General features: G+C 41.7%; 1 protein-coding gene across 3 annotated transcripts; it reads left to right on the top strand.

Annotated features, from left to right (window-relative positions):
- The first annotated feature begins 925 nt into the window (after positions 1 to 925).
- On the top strand, positions 926 to 15,062 carry tbc1d8b (TBC1 domain family member 8B). Of its 3 annotated transcripts, XM_072374233.1 has the most exons (22): positions 926 to 1,162; positions 3,126 to 3,236; positions 3,528 to 3,646; positions 3,748 to 3,973; positions 4,283 to 4,523; positions 5,470 to 5,677; positions 5,798 to 5,965; positions 6,057 to 6,218; positions 6,392 to 6,542; positions 6,721 to 6,935; positions 7,788 to 7,905; positions 7,993 to 8,278; positions 8,373 to 8,502; positions 8,586 to 8,684; positions 8,761 to 8,829; positions 8,945 to 9,185; positions 9,274 to 9,339; positions 11,706 to 11,798; positions 11,939 to 11,986; positions 12,070 to 12,167; positions 12,253 to 12,669; positions 12,749 to 15,062. In XM_072374233.1, exons 1-22 carry the CDS (start codon positions 1,036 to 1,038, stop codon positions 12,749 to 12,751), a joined length of 3,396 nt encoding a protein of 1,131 aa, XP_072230334.1. In that variant the 5' UTR covers positions 926 to 1,035; the 3' UTR covers positions 12,752 to 15,062. The 3 variants fall into 3 exon arrangements, with proteins under 3 accessions (XP_072230334.1, XP_072230333.1, XP_072230335.1); XM_072374232.1 differs by having other exon boundaries at positions 12,253 to 15,062; XM_072374234.1 differs by lacking the exon at positions 11,706 to 11,798 and having other exon boundaries at positions 12,253 to 15,062.
- Positions 15,063 to 16,470: the final 1,408 nt, after the last annotated feature.

Here is a 16,470-nt window from a genome sequence, read left to right as displayed (position 1 = left end):
GGGAAACAGGGAGAAAAGGCTGAGCTATGCCAAATGACACAAGAGGTGGACTGAAAATCAGTGGCAACAGGTCTTATGGAGGGATGAATCCTCCCCAGAGCCCGGACCTCAACATTATTGAAGCAGTGTGGGATCATCTTTACACAGAACATCACAAAAGAAGAGCTTTAAAATGTCCTTCAAGAAGACTGGAGAACTATCCCCAAAGACGTCTTAAAGAAATGCCAAGAAAGCTTATCTAAGAGGGTTCAGGCTGTGTTGAAGAGTAAAGGTGATCATTCCAAACATTGACTTTCAAGCTTGTTAGAAGGCTAAAAAAAATATCAGATTTTGCTCATATATGGCTAATGTATTTCCATTTATGTTTTCAATAGTTTGCTGGACCTATTTTACAGTTTCCTTTATATATACTGTACGTTTAAATAATGAGGGGTGGCTTGAGACTTTTTGCACAACACTATGTAGAAATGTTTCTCCACATTTCACCATGTGTAATACAGAGATATTCAGTTCTACCATCTGTTTTGCCACTTTTAGGAATGTGTCAGTAATGAGACATTTAAAAAAAAAATTCATAGAATATCCATAAATTGTTATTGTTTTAGAGTCATTTTATTAAGTGTTCGTGAACACACAGTGGATAGATTTAGTATTAAGTATCCAGCGGTACTACATTGTCTTAAAGCATCGTGTAATCTATCTCAGAGCAATAAAAAGGGTCACACAAGATATTTGATAGCTGTTGAGGTTCAGAAAAAGTGTTGTTTATGAATTAAACATACAGTCCATGGCAAATACAGAGTATTCTTTCTTTCTTTTCTGTCTTTCATTCGGGAAACACAATTTTGTGTCCACCCTTTCCCCAGAAACTACAATCCCACAATGCCTTGCGACTTTTGGCAGCATTTCTTGTCGACGTGGGAAGGGAGGGATTCGGACACAAACAAATGTCTCCGGTTTTGCCGTTGGGGGAGCGTTACAGATGACTGTGACATGTCAGGTGGATTTAATATAGAGCTTCGCGACGTTTGAAACATGTGGCTCAAACCTGAGGAAATTCTGCTGAAAAACGCGTTTAAATTGTGGGTCACCGAGAAGGATAATGAGTATTTCGTACTGCAAAGGAGACGAGGCTACGGAGAAGGTGGCGGCGGTTTGACAGGTAACGTTAACGGTTCGGTCATCGCCTCCTCGTAGGCTCGGGACTGCTGCTGCTGTCGCCTCACAAACCACATTAAAACGCATAAGATATTTACGTGTTAACTCATAATTAATGTCGCTATGCTAACGGTGCTGTCTGGCTTTATTAGGGTGGGTGTTACAGGCTCTATAAAAATAGCCTCTTTGCAACAGGTAGGAGACAAGTGTCAACATAATGTGAGTCAGTTTAGGCACTAAACAGCTGGTATTCAGGCAGCCCGCTGAGAAGCTGCCTCTGTGTGTAAGTGCCAGTAAACTTTCTTATTTGTTTTGTTTGCTATAGAACATGATTGACGGCTAATCTCATTTCCTACCTATCTCGCTGCCTAATGCCTAATGTTGCATCACAACACGTACAACAACTCTGAAGTTTTGTTATCTCCTGTGTAAAAATGTCACCAGCTAACTAAACTTGACCCTTAACCCCAGTTAGTGTGTGGATGTTTTCACCACTTTCTCTCACACGACCTCCTCCCTGGGTGATAAACGCATCAGCAGCTTTGTGGATGTTCACTTGAGCTGTCTCACTGTAAATCAGGTCATATCTGTATCATACGCTCAACTCAAACAGTAGCTTTATCTTTTGCACGCTTGGAAAAAGACAATCCTGTTTCATTGTCTTGGAAATTTGGAGTCTACAGTATAAATGCAGATGAATAACTAGCAACATGAGTTATCTTGTCGAGTGTTTTGCCTTCATGTGTTGCCAGCAGAATTTCAGTATCCACTAGCATTTATCCTGCAAGTTTCTAGATAACTTTTGGATATTTATTACCTGTTGTCCCATTGCTCTTCAACTGGGCCAACGTCAGATACTTTGAGATGCCATCGCACACGTTGGCCATTCTCATTAGATAATTCAGTGTCCTCTGGATGGGTTTATTGTCATCCTTGTACAGACGACTCCCGTCAGGATATAAATGTTTCACCACAGGATTGTGGAGCTCATTCAGAGCAGGTATTTATGCTGGTTTGTGGACCCTTGCATCCAAAGGGGAGGATCTGAGCATACTGTGCGTCACCGTATATGAAATATAACTAGCTGAATTGTGAGGAAAATTGGTTGTAAATATTTATTTAAAGTGTGTTTGTGGGTCAGCAGTGTAGCTGTGTAGCTGAAACGCCTGCAGCGGACTTAACAAAGTTAAACTTTCTAACTGCTTACGAGAATGTGACGCCTGTAATGTGACAAATAGATAATTAATCCTAATGAATGGTGTTTAATATTGGAGGTGACAGCACAGGTGTTCTGTGTGCCTTCTTTAGTGATAGTACAGGTTAAATACTACTTTACAGGTTTAAGCAGAGGAGCCTTGAAAGTCCATCCTCTGCTGTGTAAAGTTCTACAATTATTAAATAAAGCAGATATTAAGTAATGATATTAATTAATTTATGTTATTGTTAAATAATTTACAGATAGATGGATAGTTTTCATAATATTTGGCGCCTCAGAGCTCATGTGTGCTCAGCAGGCAGCCCACTTTAATACTGATGCTGTGCATTGGATAGTGGTTTCAGAGCAGCCTTGTTAATAATTCATGGGGGGCCCATCACAGAGACAGTGTAAAGGTACCAGATTTAGCTAATTTTAGTTCAGACATGGATCTGTGGGGCCATTCATTTCCTCCTTCAGTATCAGTTTACACACATAGTGGGTGATCCAAATATTAGACGGATAACTAAAGGACGAGATGAATGCAGCTGGTGCTGTATGCTTTAAAATATTCATCATTAGTGATGAACTCCAGTTGCACAAGTAAGTTTAAGCATGATTTATATAGTGATGAGATTAGCTCTGGATAAAAACCTTGTCATGGTCAATCTAATGTCTGTCTTTCTGCTTTTCAGAGGTGATATAAGGCTGTAGGTTTTGCGTATAACAGTATATATTATTTAATAAAATACAAATTTACTGTATGTTACAGGTCTCCTCGTGGGAACTCTGGACACTGTGTTGGACTCCACATCCAAAGTTGCTCCGTACCGCATCCTTCACCACACACCAGACTCACAAGTTTACTGGTCAATAGCATGTGGTATGAGACTTTGTTTTCACCAGAGTCTGGCATTTCTGTAAAGATGCCCGCTGATTTTAAATTATTTTAATTCTGAAACCGCATTAAAACATTCACTGTTGACGCATTAAAGTCCAGCAAAATTCAGTTAGAATTACAGTTAATTTAACGTTAGCAAATGCAAGTTAAGACAAATTATTGTTTTTAAAAGAAGTAAAAAGTAAATTTCTTCGTAAATGCAAAAAGAAATTCCAAATATGCCAGAAAGTCTGAGTTTTTTTTTATCATTTCTTCTTACATTTGTTTGGTCAGGGGTCACCAAAGAGGAGATTGTCCAGCACTGGGACTGGCTGCAGCAGAACATCATGAGGACGCTCTCCGTTTTTGACTCCAGTGAAGACATCACCAGCTTCGTACAGGGAAAGATTAGAGTAAGAAATGATGATACTCGAACAGTCCCTCCTATCTGGGCTGTGTGATGGCGTCAGAGTTGGTTTATAAAACCCAAATAACCTCAATCTGCGTGTTTTAGGGCCTTATCGCTGAGGAAGGGAAGACATCTCTGGTGCTGGAGGATGATCCTGAGAAATTCCGAGAAGCACTTTTGAGGTTTGAGAAGTGGTTTGAGCTGCCTCCAGAGGAAAAGCTGGTCACATATTACTCATGCAGCTACTGGAGAGGCAAAGTGCCCTGCCAGGGGTGGCTTTACCTCAGCACAAACTTCCTGTGCTTCTATTCATACCTTCTCGGAGCTGAAGGTGAGCCATGTCTCTCTTTGCACTGCTGCCACTTGCCTTTACATGTTGTCTGGTTGTGACAAAGAGTTTTGTAGCACCTAACGGTCGCCATCGAGGGCTTTTAAGGCCCTTTTTCCCCAACAGGAAATAGCTCTTGATAATGGCTGCTTTCACAATTGAGCGAAAGCCATTATAACTGACCTCACACTGGAGACTTGGAAAAGGGGTGTGAATCAAAGAGCTGTGAATTTCAGGTCTCGGAGGGACTTTTTGCTAATAATATGAGAATGTTGTTGTTGTTTTTATCCTCATTTGTTGCTGACTTTGCAGTGAAGCTGGTCATCTCCTGGGATGAGATCTGGAGGCTGGAGAAAACCTCTAATGTTATTCTGACTGAGAGCATCCATGTTTTGGCCCATGGAGAGGATCATTACTTCTCCATGCTGCTGCACCTCAGTGAAACTTTTGTCATCATGGAACAGCTGGCCGACTACTCCATCAAGCGTCTTTTTGATAAAGAGGCATTCCAGAGAGAGCCAGCGCTCTCAGACCCCCTGCAGATTACCAAGAGGTACTGTGTCTGCCACACTGCACAGCTTTACATGATCCTCTTAGTGCTGGCTGACAACTTGAAGAACCAGAATAAGCAGAAAATCTAACTTGAGTCTAAAAAAACTCATAATTTATGAGTCTGGCTCATAAATTATGACAGTACCAGTGACTTTTTTTAATTGCCAATGCGAATACGTATTCCTTTCTTTCGATTTGGAGTTAATGTGCCACAGTCATGCGTCTTTAATAGGACACTTTTAATATAGAGAAAGGGTAATCTATAAACTCAGCACGTTGGAGGCTGCTCATGTGCTTCATATGATTGTAAGAAACAGGATAACTTTTCACTGCTTTCCTTCTGTATGGAAGAGATGCAGAAGATAACTTCCCTTTAAATCTGTGTGTAAAAGCCTTAAAGGTACTTTTGCTGGCGTTTACTTATTGAACACCTTAAAAATGATAGTGAGCCGTCACAGCTTTCATGTGGACTTTTCTAACCTGTAGCCAAACAGAGATGTTGATCTCTATGAATTGTTGCTATTTCTCTTTCTAACTGACGTGAATAACTTCAGCTTTAGTTTATGTTGGCAAACTTTGAAAATAGATCCTAAATAGGTGAAAGACACACCCCGACAGGTTTGACTGCTCGTCCATTTGTATAAATGACGTTTGGGTGCATTGATTTGTACATTTGTGCCCGTGCGTTGTTAAACTGTACATGTTCCACCTTCTCCAAGTACTGGTCCTGGTCACAAGAAATCTTCTTTTCTGTCTCACACATATTTAATTTCTCCTTTCACCACCACCCAGAACATGCTGTTACATCGGTGCCCTTTCTCCAATGCTATTGAGAATTTATTGCATGCCTCTTGTGCCTTTGAGACTGACTACTGATTTTAAAAGGAATAAATTCAATGTGATGTTCTGCGTACGACATATTACTTTCTGCTGCACTTTCCCCACAGAGGCCTCGAAGCTCATGCAAAGAGCGATCAGTTCCGGACGTTTTTCCGGCTTCCCAAAGAGGAAAACTTGTTAGAGGTCCACGAGAGCTTCTTGTGGGTGCCCTTCAGCCATTTTAACACACTGGGCAAGATCTGTCTTTCTGAGAACTACCTGTGTTTTGCCAGTCAGGATGGAAGCCAGTGCCATGTCATTATTCCAATGCGAGAGGTAGAACTGCATTGCTGCATCGATTCAAAGCCCGTTCTCATATAGCACCTGGCTAACTGATGCATAGCAGAGAGACTCACACAGTGACCATCTGCTCTGGCAACATTGCCATTTTTCCAGGTTGTTAACGTTGAGAAGCCAGATTCCAGCAGCAGGACTTTAACTGTGTGTGTGCGTGGAAAGAGAGCGTTGCGTTTCACTGAGGTACGGGACTACCAACGGCTTGCAAATACAATCCGTAGCAGGTGTGGGATCAGTGCCAGCCCACAGTACTCTGCTTCATCAGAGGTAACATTCTTAGATGTGTCGTTTGTGCCATTTTCCTGGTGTCGTTTGCACTGGTTTATGACCGTGTAAATCACATGTTTTTACCACCAAGGCCATACGAGGCGAATGTCAATCACTCATAAATCACTTCGAGGACAATCCAGAGGATGTAACTCTGATGGTGGGACAGAAAGACAGCAGCAAGGCTGTAAGCACCGAGGCTCTCATGACTGTTTTCCACCCCCAGGATGTTGAAAACCTTGATCCCAAAATGGTAAGCATCAGAGCTCAACTGCATTTATTTTAAATCCTGCTGGATTACTTCGATGCTCTTGTAATGTACCAGAATTAGTGATCAATTAGAGGGGTTGATGTTAAATTAAAGCATGCGTGTGTTCAGAAACACAACCAGCTTTGATAGTGATGTGGCCTGTATGTGTTTGATAGCTCAAAGAGAAGATGAAGGAGCAGTCTTGGAATATCCATTTCTCTGAATATGGACGCGGAACAAGTATGTTCTTCACCAGGAAAACTCGAGACCTGATTGTTCGCGGCGTTCCTGAAGCCTTGAGGGGAGAACTGTGGATGCTGTTTTCAGGTATTTATAGATCAAATGTTTCTCTATCCAGGTCGTGTACAGTAAGTGACATGCAGTGTAAGTGGTTCCTTAATGAGGCCTTTCACGTTTCAAAGATTCTTTTCTCAGTATTCAGCACGGTCGGTGTGAGGTCATTACCACATCTGTGTTTGAGCTGACTGTGGGTTTGACTCTGCAGGAGCTGTCAATGACATGGCCACTCACCCCGGCTATTACACTGAGCTGGTGGAGCAGTCTCTGGGCACGAGCACTCTGGCTACAGATGAGATTGAAAGAGATCTGCACCGCTCTCTGCCTGAGCACCCGGCCTTTCAGAGTGACACGGGGATCTCAGCTCTACGCAGAGTCCTCACTGCCTATGCCTGCAGGAACCCAAAAATTGGATACTGCCAGGTATTCGTATTTCTTCAGGCGTGTTGTTATCTGGCAGGGAAGCACTGGTTGACACCGATAAGAAACATCTTGTTAGACTGGAAAACATATGACGAATACTCAGACATTCACACATCACAAGCTTATTTTCTCTTAAAATTAGAACTTCTTTCTTCAGTTTTTGTGATCATTTACAGTGTTGAGCCTTGATCCACTCCTCAGTTCTTTATATTTTGCTTCCCAGAAGCCAGACATTCTTGTAATCTCTTAAAGTGGTCTTGAGTAATAGTTCTCCAGGCTTTCTGAAGGGACTGGAGTTTTTCTATGCACACTGACTGTTTTATTTCCCCTAATTTGCAGTTCTTTGTTAGACCACTTAACATTGACCTATGAATTATTCAAGCATAAAAAAAGGCACCTAACTCAAGGGATGACCCAGTTTTATGTTCACACATAAGACAGCTTAGCAGAGAACCAAATTTAAATGGCATCTTTAGCCGCAAGGACCTACAATTCCTACAATCTCACTGGAGTTGTACATGAGGGATGGCTCAAAACGTTTGCACAGTACTTTATGTTGGTAATAGATCCTGAGCTGATGGAATATGTAATTTAGCAAAGCTGTTGAGCTGTAGGCCAGAAAGCTGTGCAAATACAGCTTAAAAGTACAAGCTACAAAGGTCCAGTTGTAACGTGTACCTACATGCATTCACTTTGTGATGCAGAAAATGTGACAATAAGTCCTACTTATTGTGCTGGTATTGAGTCTAATAGAAAACAGATGAGATATTTATTCATTTATTTGTGTGTGTGTGATGTTCCCTTGCAAAACTTTTCTAAATCTGCTGAACGGGTGTGTTTTCTCCTGTTTAGGCCATGAACATCCTCACCTCAGTTCTCCTGTTGTATGCGAAAGAGGAGGAGGCTTTCTGGCTGTTGGTAGCTGTCTGTGAGAGGATGCTGCCGGATTACTTTAACCGAAGAATTATTGGTGAGACTGGAAGCGCTGGTTTCTAACGGTGTTTCTGCTGGTAATTTGAGCAGGTGGAACTTCAATGGTCATTTTTGTCATTCCTAGGTGCTTTGGTTGACCAGGCTGTGTTCGAGGACCTGATCAGAGAAAACCTCCCCCAGCTGGTTGATCACATGACAGACCTGAGTTTCTTCTCGTCTGTGTCCTTGTCCTGGTTTCTCACTCTGTTCATCAGTGTTCTGCCCATCGAGAGCGCTGTAAATGTGGTGGACTGTTTCTTTTATGATGGCATAAAAGCTATTCTGCAGCTCGGCCTCGCTGTGCTGGACTACAACATGGAGGCTCTGATCAGCTGCCACGATGATGCAGAAGCCGTCACCATCCTCAACAAGTCTGTATGCATACTGACAAAGTAGGATTGACATATTTTAGACATTGCCGCTCTGCAAATTGCTCCGTCTCCCTTTCTGATGGTGTTATTTCAGATTCTTCGACAGTGTGACTAACAAAGACAGCCCGCTGCCTCCAACCGTGCAGCAAGCTTCAGTGGGCAATAATGACAAAGCTTCTCACATCAGTGTTGATATCAGTGAACTGATCCAAGAGGCCTACAAGGTATTATGTGATTACCCCATCGTCTTTATTTAGTTAACAGTTTCTTTATTGGGGTTGACAAAAACTGTTTGTTTTTTTTCCAGAAATATGGACATATCCGCTCTGAGGAAGTTGAGAGTTCACGGAAGAGAAACAAGCTTTATGTGATCCAGACACTGGAGGATACCACCAAGCAAAATGTTGTGAGTTCACAATAGTTTACTGTGTTGTTGCTAAGAATACAACATCAACAAGAACTGATTTATTATCTGTTGTCAGATCCGGGTGGTGTCCCAAGAAGTCCGATTTAACGTCTCACAGCTTGATGAGCTTTATAATTTGTTCAAAGTGAGTCTTAAACATAATACAACTCAGCATCCTCACCACCTTTATACAGAACTGTAAAAAGGTTTCAAGCTTCCTTTGTCCCACCCCCTGCACCCTTCCCTTCCTCTACTTTCAGAGGCAGCATTTCCTCAGCTGTTACTGGACAATGAAAAGTCCAGCTCTGCTCCACCATGACCCCAGTCTGGCCTATTTGGAGCAGTATCAACTGGGTTTCCAACAGTTCAGTGTGCTCTTCTCTCTGCTTGAGCCCTGGGCTTTCTGCACCTCCATGAGCACCCTCTCCCTCTGGGTTTTCCGCCTAATAGACGAAAACCAGGATGGTCTCATCAACTTTAAAGAGTTCTGCTGTGCCCTTGGTAAGTTCCTTCGAAATCTGCTCTCTACTAATGCATCTTTTCACCTCAGTATCCATGCTGCTTTAACTGCATATCGCTTCTCCCACAGATACTTTATATGGTGGATCTTTCACAAATAAGCTGATATTCCTCTTCAAGCTACACCTGCCGCCAGGTCAGTAATAAACAACTGATAAAACCAGCAGCAGCTGGTCCCCCACATGATCATTTCAGCAGCAATCCCCTTTAGTTGTCCGCATGCCATCTGACTTTGTAAACAACACAGTTGCATCTTCAGCCTTTGACCCATTTTTTCCCCCACGGCATCTGGACTGTGAAAACAAACTCCTGTTGGTTCAAAGTATAGTTGCAACAAACGTTTTCAGCTTTGATTCAGTTTCTGAAGTTTCCCTAAAACGCATTACAGCACTGATGCTGCAGTCATGTACTCACAGAAGAGAAGCAACACATGTAAAACACAAGGTCAGATAGTGTTAAATGAGCCTGTGGTGCACAGAGCTCGAAAACATATGAGCTGTCATTTTAATAATCCAGTCCATAACTCAGGATTTGTTGAGTGAGCACATTGCCTTGGGGTAGGATGCTGTCCTTGAATGTGTAGCTCTTATCTGCATGGTGTGTCACAGCCTGCTCGGAGGCTGGGGTAAGAATAGTCCGTGTCGGGTGAAAGAACTTGCCATGGCAACGATGGGTGTCAAGGAGCATGTGAGCGCGTTTTAGCAGTGGGCCAGTTTCTCCAAAAAGAGGATCTACGTAGAGGAAGCAACTGACAAATTACAACGGACAGTTTAGCAGCAGACAGGCCCTGAGTCACCATTTGTGCTGTGCCAGGCCAACGAACATCTAGCAGCAAAGCTTATTTTCTGTCTGGTGGAGAGCGCACATTGTTTCAGCACCAAGGACAGGTCACATCCTGGACTAACATGACTCACTTCTGATCCACATCACAGGCACGAAGCACTGTTACTGTTATGTCTGCTTCCTCAGGGGCTGAAACTAGATCTCACACCCCATTGATCCAGGAAATATAGTGTTTGAGTGCTGAGAGTGTGCAGATTTTTAGTCCAAACTCACGCTGCAGCAGCTGTATTGACTAATCCGCTCCAATTAGCGAAGCTACTGCTCAGTAACACCACCTGTGTTATGGTCATAACTTTAACTTAACAACAACTCTGCTGTACGTTGAAATTAAGTTTAGATCTTTTCACAACTGATAATGAGTTACCGCATGTGCAAAAGTAAATATTTAATACATGCTGGTGTGTCTTTCAGGTGCAGGCACGATGCTATCAGACAAATAAAGTGACATTGCCTGCTGGCTTGTGTGGGTAAATGTTAAATCCGAGCATGAAATTGCACACATGTGGTCATCAGCGCAAGTTGGAAATAAATTAAATAACCATGGGAGTAGAAATTAGATGTATAATAGCAGAATGCATTTTATAACATTTTTCCATAATGAAGTGCGAATAGGCTGCAAGTCTCCATTTGGATCTTGAATAAATAAAGAAATAATAAATCATAGTCTTTTCCTCAGCTAGTGTTCCAGGTAACCACAAAATAAAAGGGTAAACAACATCCTAACAGCAGTGCATTAAGATTTTGAAGGAAAACAGCAGGAAGGCTGTTGAAAATCAGGATTTTGAGCAGAACTGGACCTTCCAGTAATGTGCTGATCTGAAGCATTTAGCACCTTTTATTTAGTCACCACAGCCAGGATGCCGTACAGATTGACTTGGACCACGGTTCTTGTCTCAGTATACATACATGGAGAGGAATTTATTTATTGACATTCTGCTGTTTCTAACTTTCTCTGAGGGGAGATAATCGTATATGTAAAATATAGCTGAAATCACTGCACAGATGTCGTCTTTAAGTTCAAGTTTAAGATGATTTTATTGGTGCAGACTGACGCCCTTGAAATGCTTGAACTGTTTTAATTGTACTTTACTCTAAGATATGTAAACTGAGATGATTAACACATTAATCCAGTTTCCTCTAGTGTCATGTAAACGCACATGGTTTAAAAATGGTTAACAAACAACAATAGGAGCATTTTAGAGTGGTCCAGCCAGAATCTGTGGAGGGAACCAAAGAGTAGAGTGACAGCAGGGCAGACTTCCAACCTCTGAGAGCTGGAGATCGTTGCAGAAGAGGAGAGGTCCAAAATCTGAGTGGAGTCATTAGAATGTCATTAGAAAGGCCTTTCCAAAGAAAGATGATTAAATTAAGAGATTAATGTTCATTTCTATGACGCAGGGTCTTACCAGTATTTGTCAGTTACAGCTATAAGTCCTAACTTTGCTTATGTGGAACACTGGAAAGACGGATATAACCAGTTTACAATACATCACCATTATTTAGAGATATTAGACTAAACTCACACCTCAGTATAATGGATATCTGTAGTATCTTTATGCAAGTCCTTAACCACAGTGTAACCTGTATTGCTCATGTGGATCCTCTGTCATTTCATTCTGTCTCTTTCCTTTCAGTGCTCTCATTGTCAGTCTCTTTTAGCCTTTACAGGTAGTCCTTTGCACTTAAAGGAACAAAGAATCCAGAACTTTTTTCCACTGACTGAAGACTCTTCTCACTTGAGTAGACTCACTGGTTAGCCTCTTTACTCCTTCTCTTCTCTTAAAGCTCAGATTCTTCCCTTTTTTCCTAAATTCTATAATGATTCTGCCCTGAGTCTTGCCTGGAAATGTGTCTCAGTACAGTTTGTTCACACGTCACTTTTTTTGTTCCAGCCTTTGATCTGCCAGAGGATGGTGTGATAAGGAAAAGCCCAGAGAGAGGTAGAATTACACCAAAATGTACTGCACCCCCCATGCTTTGGAAACAGTTACAGTAAACATCTTGTTTTTTGTGATATTGACAGGCAAGGGAAAGGTGGACCTGCAGGCCTATCTGAAACAATGGCAAAATGAGATACTCAAGAAAGAGGAAACGATCAAGGACCTACCCAGAATCAATCAGGTAATTAAATTCATCATTTATTTAGATTCCCTTTTATCACAACAACAAAGACTTGTTTTTGAATACGTCTCTCATTCTATCTCAGAGTCAGTTCATCCAGTTTTCCAAAACGCTCTACAATATTTTTCATGGAGATCCTGAGGAGGAGTCACTGTACCGGGCCGTTGCCCATGTGACCAGCCTCCTCCTGAGGATGGAGGAGGTGGGACGGAGGCTGCAGGAGCCACGCAGCCCACCTGAGACCAAACAGCCTGCCAACACTGCCGCTGCGGAGGAGTCTTCAGCTGAAGACGCCTCTACCACCCCAGAGAGCTCGGACACCTCCAGCCCCCACAACAGCCAGGATGCCGCGCCCGACCTGTCAGAGACAGAGTGGTCGTTCTCGTTCGAACAGATCCTGGCATCTCTGCTCAACGAGCCTGTCATAGTCGGCTTCTTCGACAGGCCCGTCGACATTCAGACAAAACTCAGACAAGCTAGGGTTGCCCAGCTGAAGCAAAAGGCGAATAAGTGAAAGGATACACAAGGGAATTAATACTTTGCTTCTGAGGTTACCATGAATTTTCTTTTTCCACTTTGAGTAGGCTGATGGAGTTCTGTGATGCAGAGAGAAAGATTACTTTGATGTCAGAAGTGAGAGGGAGACATCACAAACCTGGGGTGCAACAGTATGTGTGAGTCATGCAAACGATCGGCCGCTGTGGCAGATGCAGCACATCATCCTAAAGACACTAACTGAACAGTGCTCCTGTTCTGAAACAGTCCACTGACCAACACCTTAACTGTGTTTTTAATGTTGAGTCTCAAATCTAATTATGCATTATCAGCCTCGTGATGAATTTCCTTCTCTCGTGTAGCCACACTTTCTCTAGAGTTCAAATCAAGTTTGAAGCAGAATAAATGTCTATAATGGGGCACGTTGACTACTCTCTGTTCCCAGAAACATAACAGAAGTCTGTTCGAAGTCCATAACAGATAATGTAGATGACCGAGAGTCCACAAAAGGATTCTCCATGTCTTGATGTATATCGTCATTCGGATTAGTAGCTACTGCTTTAAAGTGTATGTGTATGCTAGTACAAAGTGTCCTGTGACTTGAGTGTCTCATGGTGAGGTCCTCCTAAAACATCCTCTTATTGTAAGAAACACCAGCTTCATTCATACTAGGACGTAACAGTAGTACATTGAGTGAAAGACAGGTTGTAGTGTTGTCCCTGGAAGCCATAAATTGATCAGATTATCTGACCAACGACGTCAGATATATTTTACTGGGAGCAAAAAAATGCTGAAGATGATGATGCACATTTGCAATAACGCACAAGAGAGGATGCTGTACTGCCACAGCACTCACCTGTCTGGTTACTCCAATAGCAGCACACAAGGTTAAGGCATCGCAGCTTGATTTCATGCGTGTGAGACCTGAAATCTCCACGCCGCTGCATCTTCCTCAGCGCTGTGTGATCGTCGCAGTGCAGCGGGTTGATGTGTTGTTTGCATATGTCAGTCTTACTGTTTCTGTGCTGTAGGATGTTATGCTTTAGTATGTGCAGCATTTTGTACATAAAGGTCAGTTAAGTAGGCTTTTCGATTATTATATTTATCAGACTTGTATCAAAAATATGATATGAGCTAGTGGACTGTTGGGGAAAACTTAAACCTTTTGAAGGATATTTAGTTTTGACAAATCTCAGGGTGACATTTGTGTAAAATGAAAGGAAGAAAAGGGTTATTTTTTTCAGCCTGGGATATATATATATATCTATATAGATATTTAGCTATATATATATGCAAATATATATAGATATAGATATATTATACGAGAAGACATAGCCTACATATATCTGTAACATCATGACATAATGAACATGTGTAGCATAGTTACGAGATTTTTCAGCCTTTAGCAAATGCTATTAATGCTTGTCAGAGAAAGAGATTTCACAGTATTTTAGTTTCTCTGTTCTGCTGCTTCTCAGTGAGTGATTTGCACAGTCGTTTGAGATGCACAAGCTGTAGATGTGCCTGTATCGCAGCCAGATCTCAGAGGCGTGGGATTCCAAAAGGTTGTGACCACTTCAGCTTCAGCTTGTCATCTCCAGGGGCCAAAACCACCATTTTTTTAAAGCTTTACAGCGTCTCTGCTTCTGTTGGGGAGGAGGTGTTTTAGGTGCCTCTTAAATGCAGCTTCAAACCTCTGTTTGCTGTTTCTTTTATATTTTTGCCATTTGCTGAATGATTTGTCTTTTTCACTTAGGATCAATCAGAGGAGTCTTTCATCCTGTAGTCATTGTATCAGTTTGACATGTATTGTTAAGTAAGTTGTACAAAATCTTTGTAAATAAGCATTTCTCAGTGTCTGTTTGAGACTTCACGGTACTGACTGTCAGGTCTGAGGCACAAGAGATTGAGCAACAGGAGTGGGTGATCAACTTTACCATCGAGATCAACATTATTCACAACGGTCAGATCTGAGTCTGTCTCCCTGCAGTTTCCACTGCATTCGTAACATTTCCAAACATCAGCATCATTACTCTAAAATGCAAATTACAGCCTCTTACCGAGGAGGATCTGCGTGGGTTATGAGTTCTTGCATGCTTAGTCGGTTTCTGATTTTGATAGTATGTTAAATCTTAAAAAGTCGAGCTTGCTTTCTAGAATTAATTCCTTGGTATTTGTGCAAGAAATCAACAGCAGACAAACTTGGATGCTAAATGTTTCATATCTGACTCGTTTTTCCTCTTGATGGGAAAATAAATTAAAAGAGGAACCGAGGAGAGAAACGTAGCCTAAAGCGACTGAAATCTGTGGATTTTGATCAAACATTTGTTCTGTTTGCTTGCTTCATTATGATTTGTTATATTTCCATATGAATGCACCAAAATAAAGAGTGATGATTCAGTGAGTGGTACCTCGTCTCATATTTGTGTGAATAGTTACAACCCATGGCAAAGATTATGGAGTCGCCACTCTGAGATGACACCAATTCAGTTTTATTCTGTAAAGATGTGGCACAAAACGATGTCATCTAACTGCATAATGATCAAAGAAATACCTGCAAATGAGTCTATAGAGAGAGCTTAATGAGCTGTTGCACCTGGCTGACTGACGGGAAACAAGAGATCTGTCAGTGGAAACGATGGACAGGATTTTAAAACTGTTTCAAGAAGATAATTAAACACGGAGTTTGGCTAAAGACAGAAAATGGGACTGTGCATTAACAAGATGTCTCACATTAACGCTTATGTGTGTTTTCTTTTGTCTTTTAATGAGATATGACTGATTTATTATAACCAAAAAAGCTTTAAAGTTCTGAAAAATAAATGAATTTGACATTTATTGTCAGCCGAAGTCAAAGTAATGAAGTGTCTGCCTTTAAATAAAACATCTGTACAGTATATTCTGAACCATTACACCTGTTGTTGAGCGAGCTTCACCTCAAGGCCTTAAAGTTTATAATTATTCCTTTTCATCTGCTAACTTCCCCACCCGCAAACAATAAATAACTACAGTTCTGGGCATGAGGTGTCATATGTCAAATAGTGACCCAAGCCTCAGACAGTTTTAATGGACAATACTCACGTTACCTTTTAAAGCCTTTGAAAACATTACAGTATCACGAGATGATACACAAGACGGGACAACGCTCACTGGTGTTCAGTTTTCTCTTTTTGTTTTTCCACATGGGATTCATGGAGCATACAAACATAAAGGAACTGTGTTGTAGTATGTAGCTAAAGCCCAAGTTTTTGGACAAAGAGAGGTGCAAATCAATCTTGTAAATCAAACTTATGAGGTTGTTCACATCATACACACAAGCCTTCGGTGATTTATCACTTACATACTGTATCGCCTCCTTGACTTGTCCAAAAGCGTGCACTCTAGTCTGCCTGATTTACGAGGAGCAGTGGGACTCGGCGACGAATGGGCTCTGCATATCACTTGTCCCCTATTCTGGCTCAGAGATTTGGTTGCATATGCTAGTAGCCCAAAGGTCATAACCTTAACCTCTGTCACCTGTTCAGTTTGCAGCTTTGCCCTCTCAAGAAAGATTGGGCTGCTTGGGAAACATGAGAGTTGTTCTGTGGGTTGATATATTTATAAAAGTCAGAGGAAACCTGCAGCGTGCCTCCTAGATTCTCAAACAACCGAGCTGATAGCTGGCTATAACAAACACAACAGGACGATTAGCTATTGTTTCTCAGATATTACTGTTGCTCTGTCTTTTCTGGATATTATCAAGGAGAAGAAGAAAGAAAGAAAGGAGAAGAAATACAGTAACCAGACTTACTTTTATGTCTGATTTTAC

This window comes from Leuresthes tenuis, unplaced genomic scaffold, assembly GCF_036924035.1.
Source record: "Leuresthes tenuis unplaced genomic scaffold, fLeuTen1.0.hap1 SCAF_21, whole genome shotgun sequence".
NCBI classification, from domain to species: Eukaryota; Metazoa; Chordata; class Actinopteri; order Atheriniformes; family Atherinopsidae; genus Leuresthes; species Leuresthes tenuis.
The sequence above is the reverse complement of the archived record's forward strand: the minus strand, read 5'-3'. Positions and strand labels throughout refer to the sequence as shown.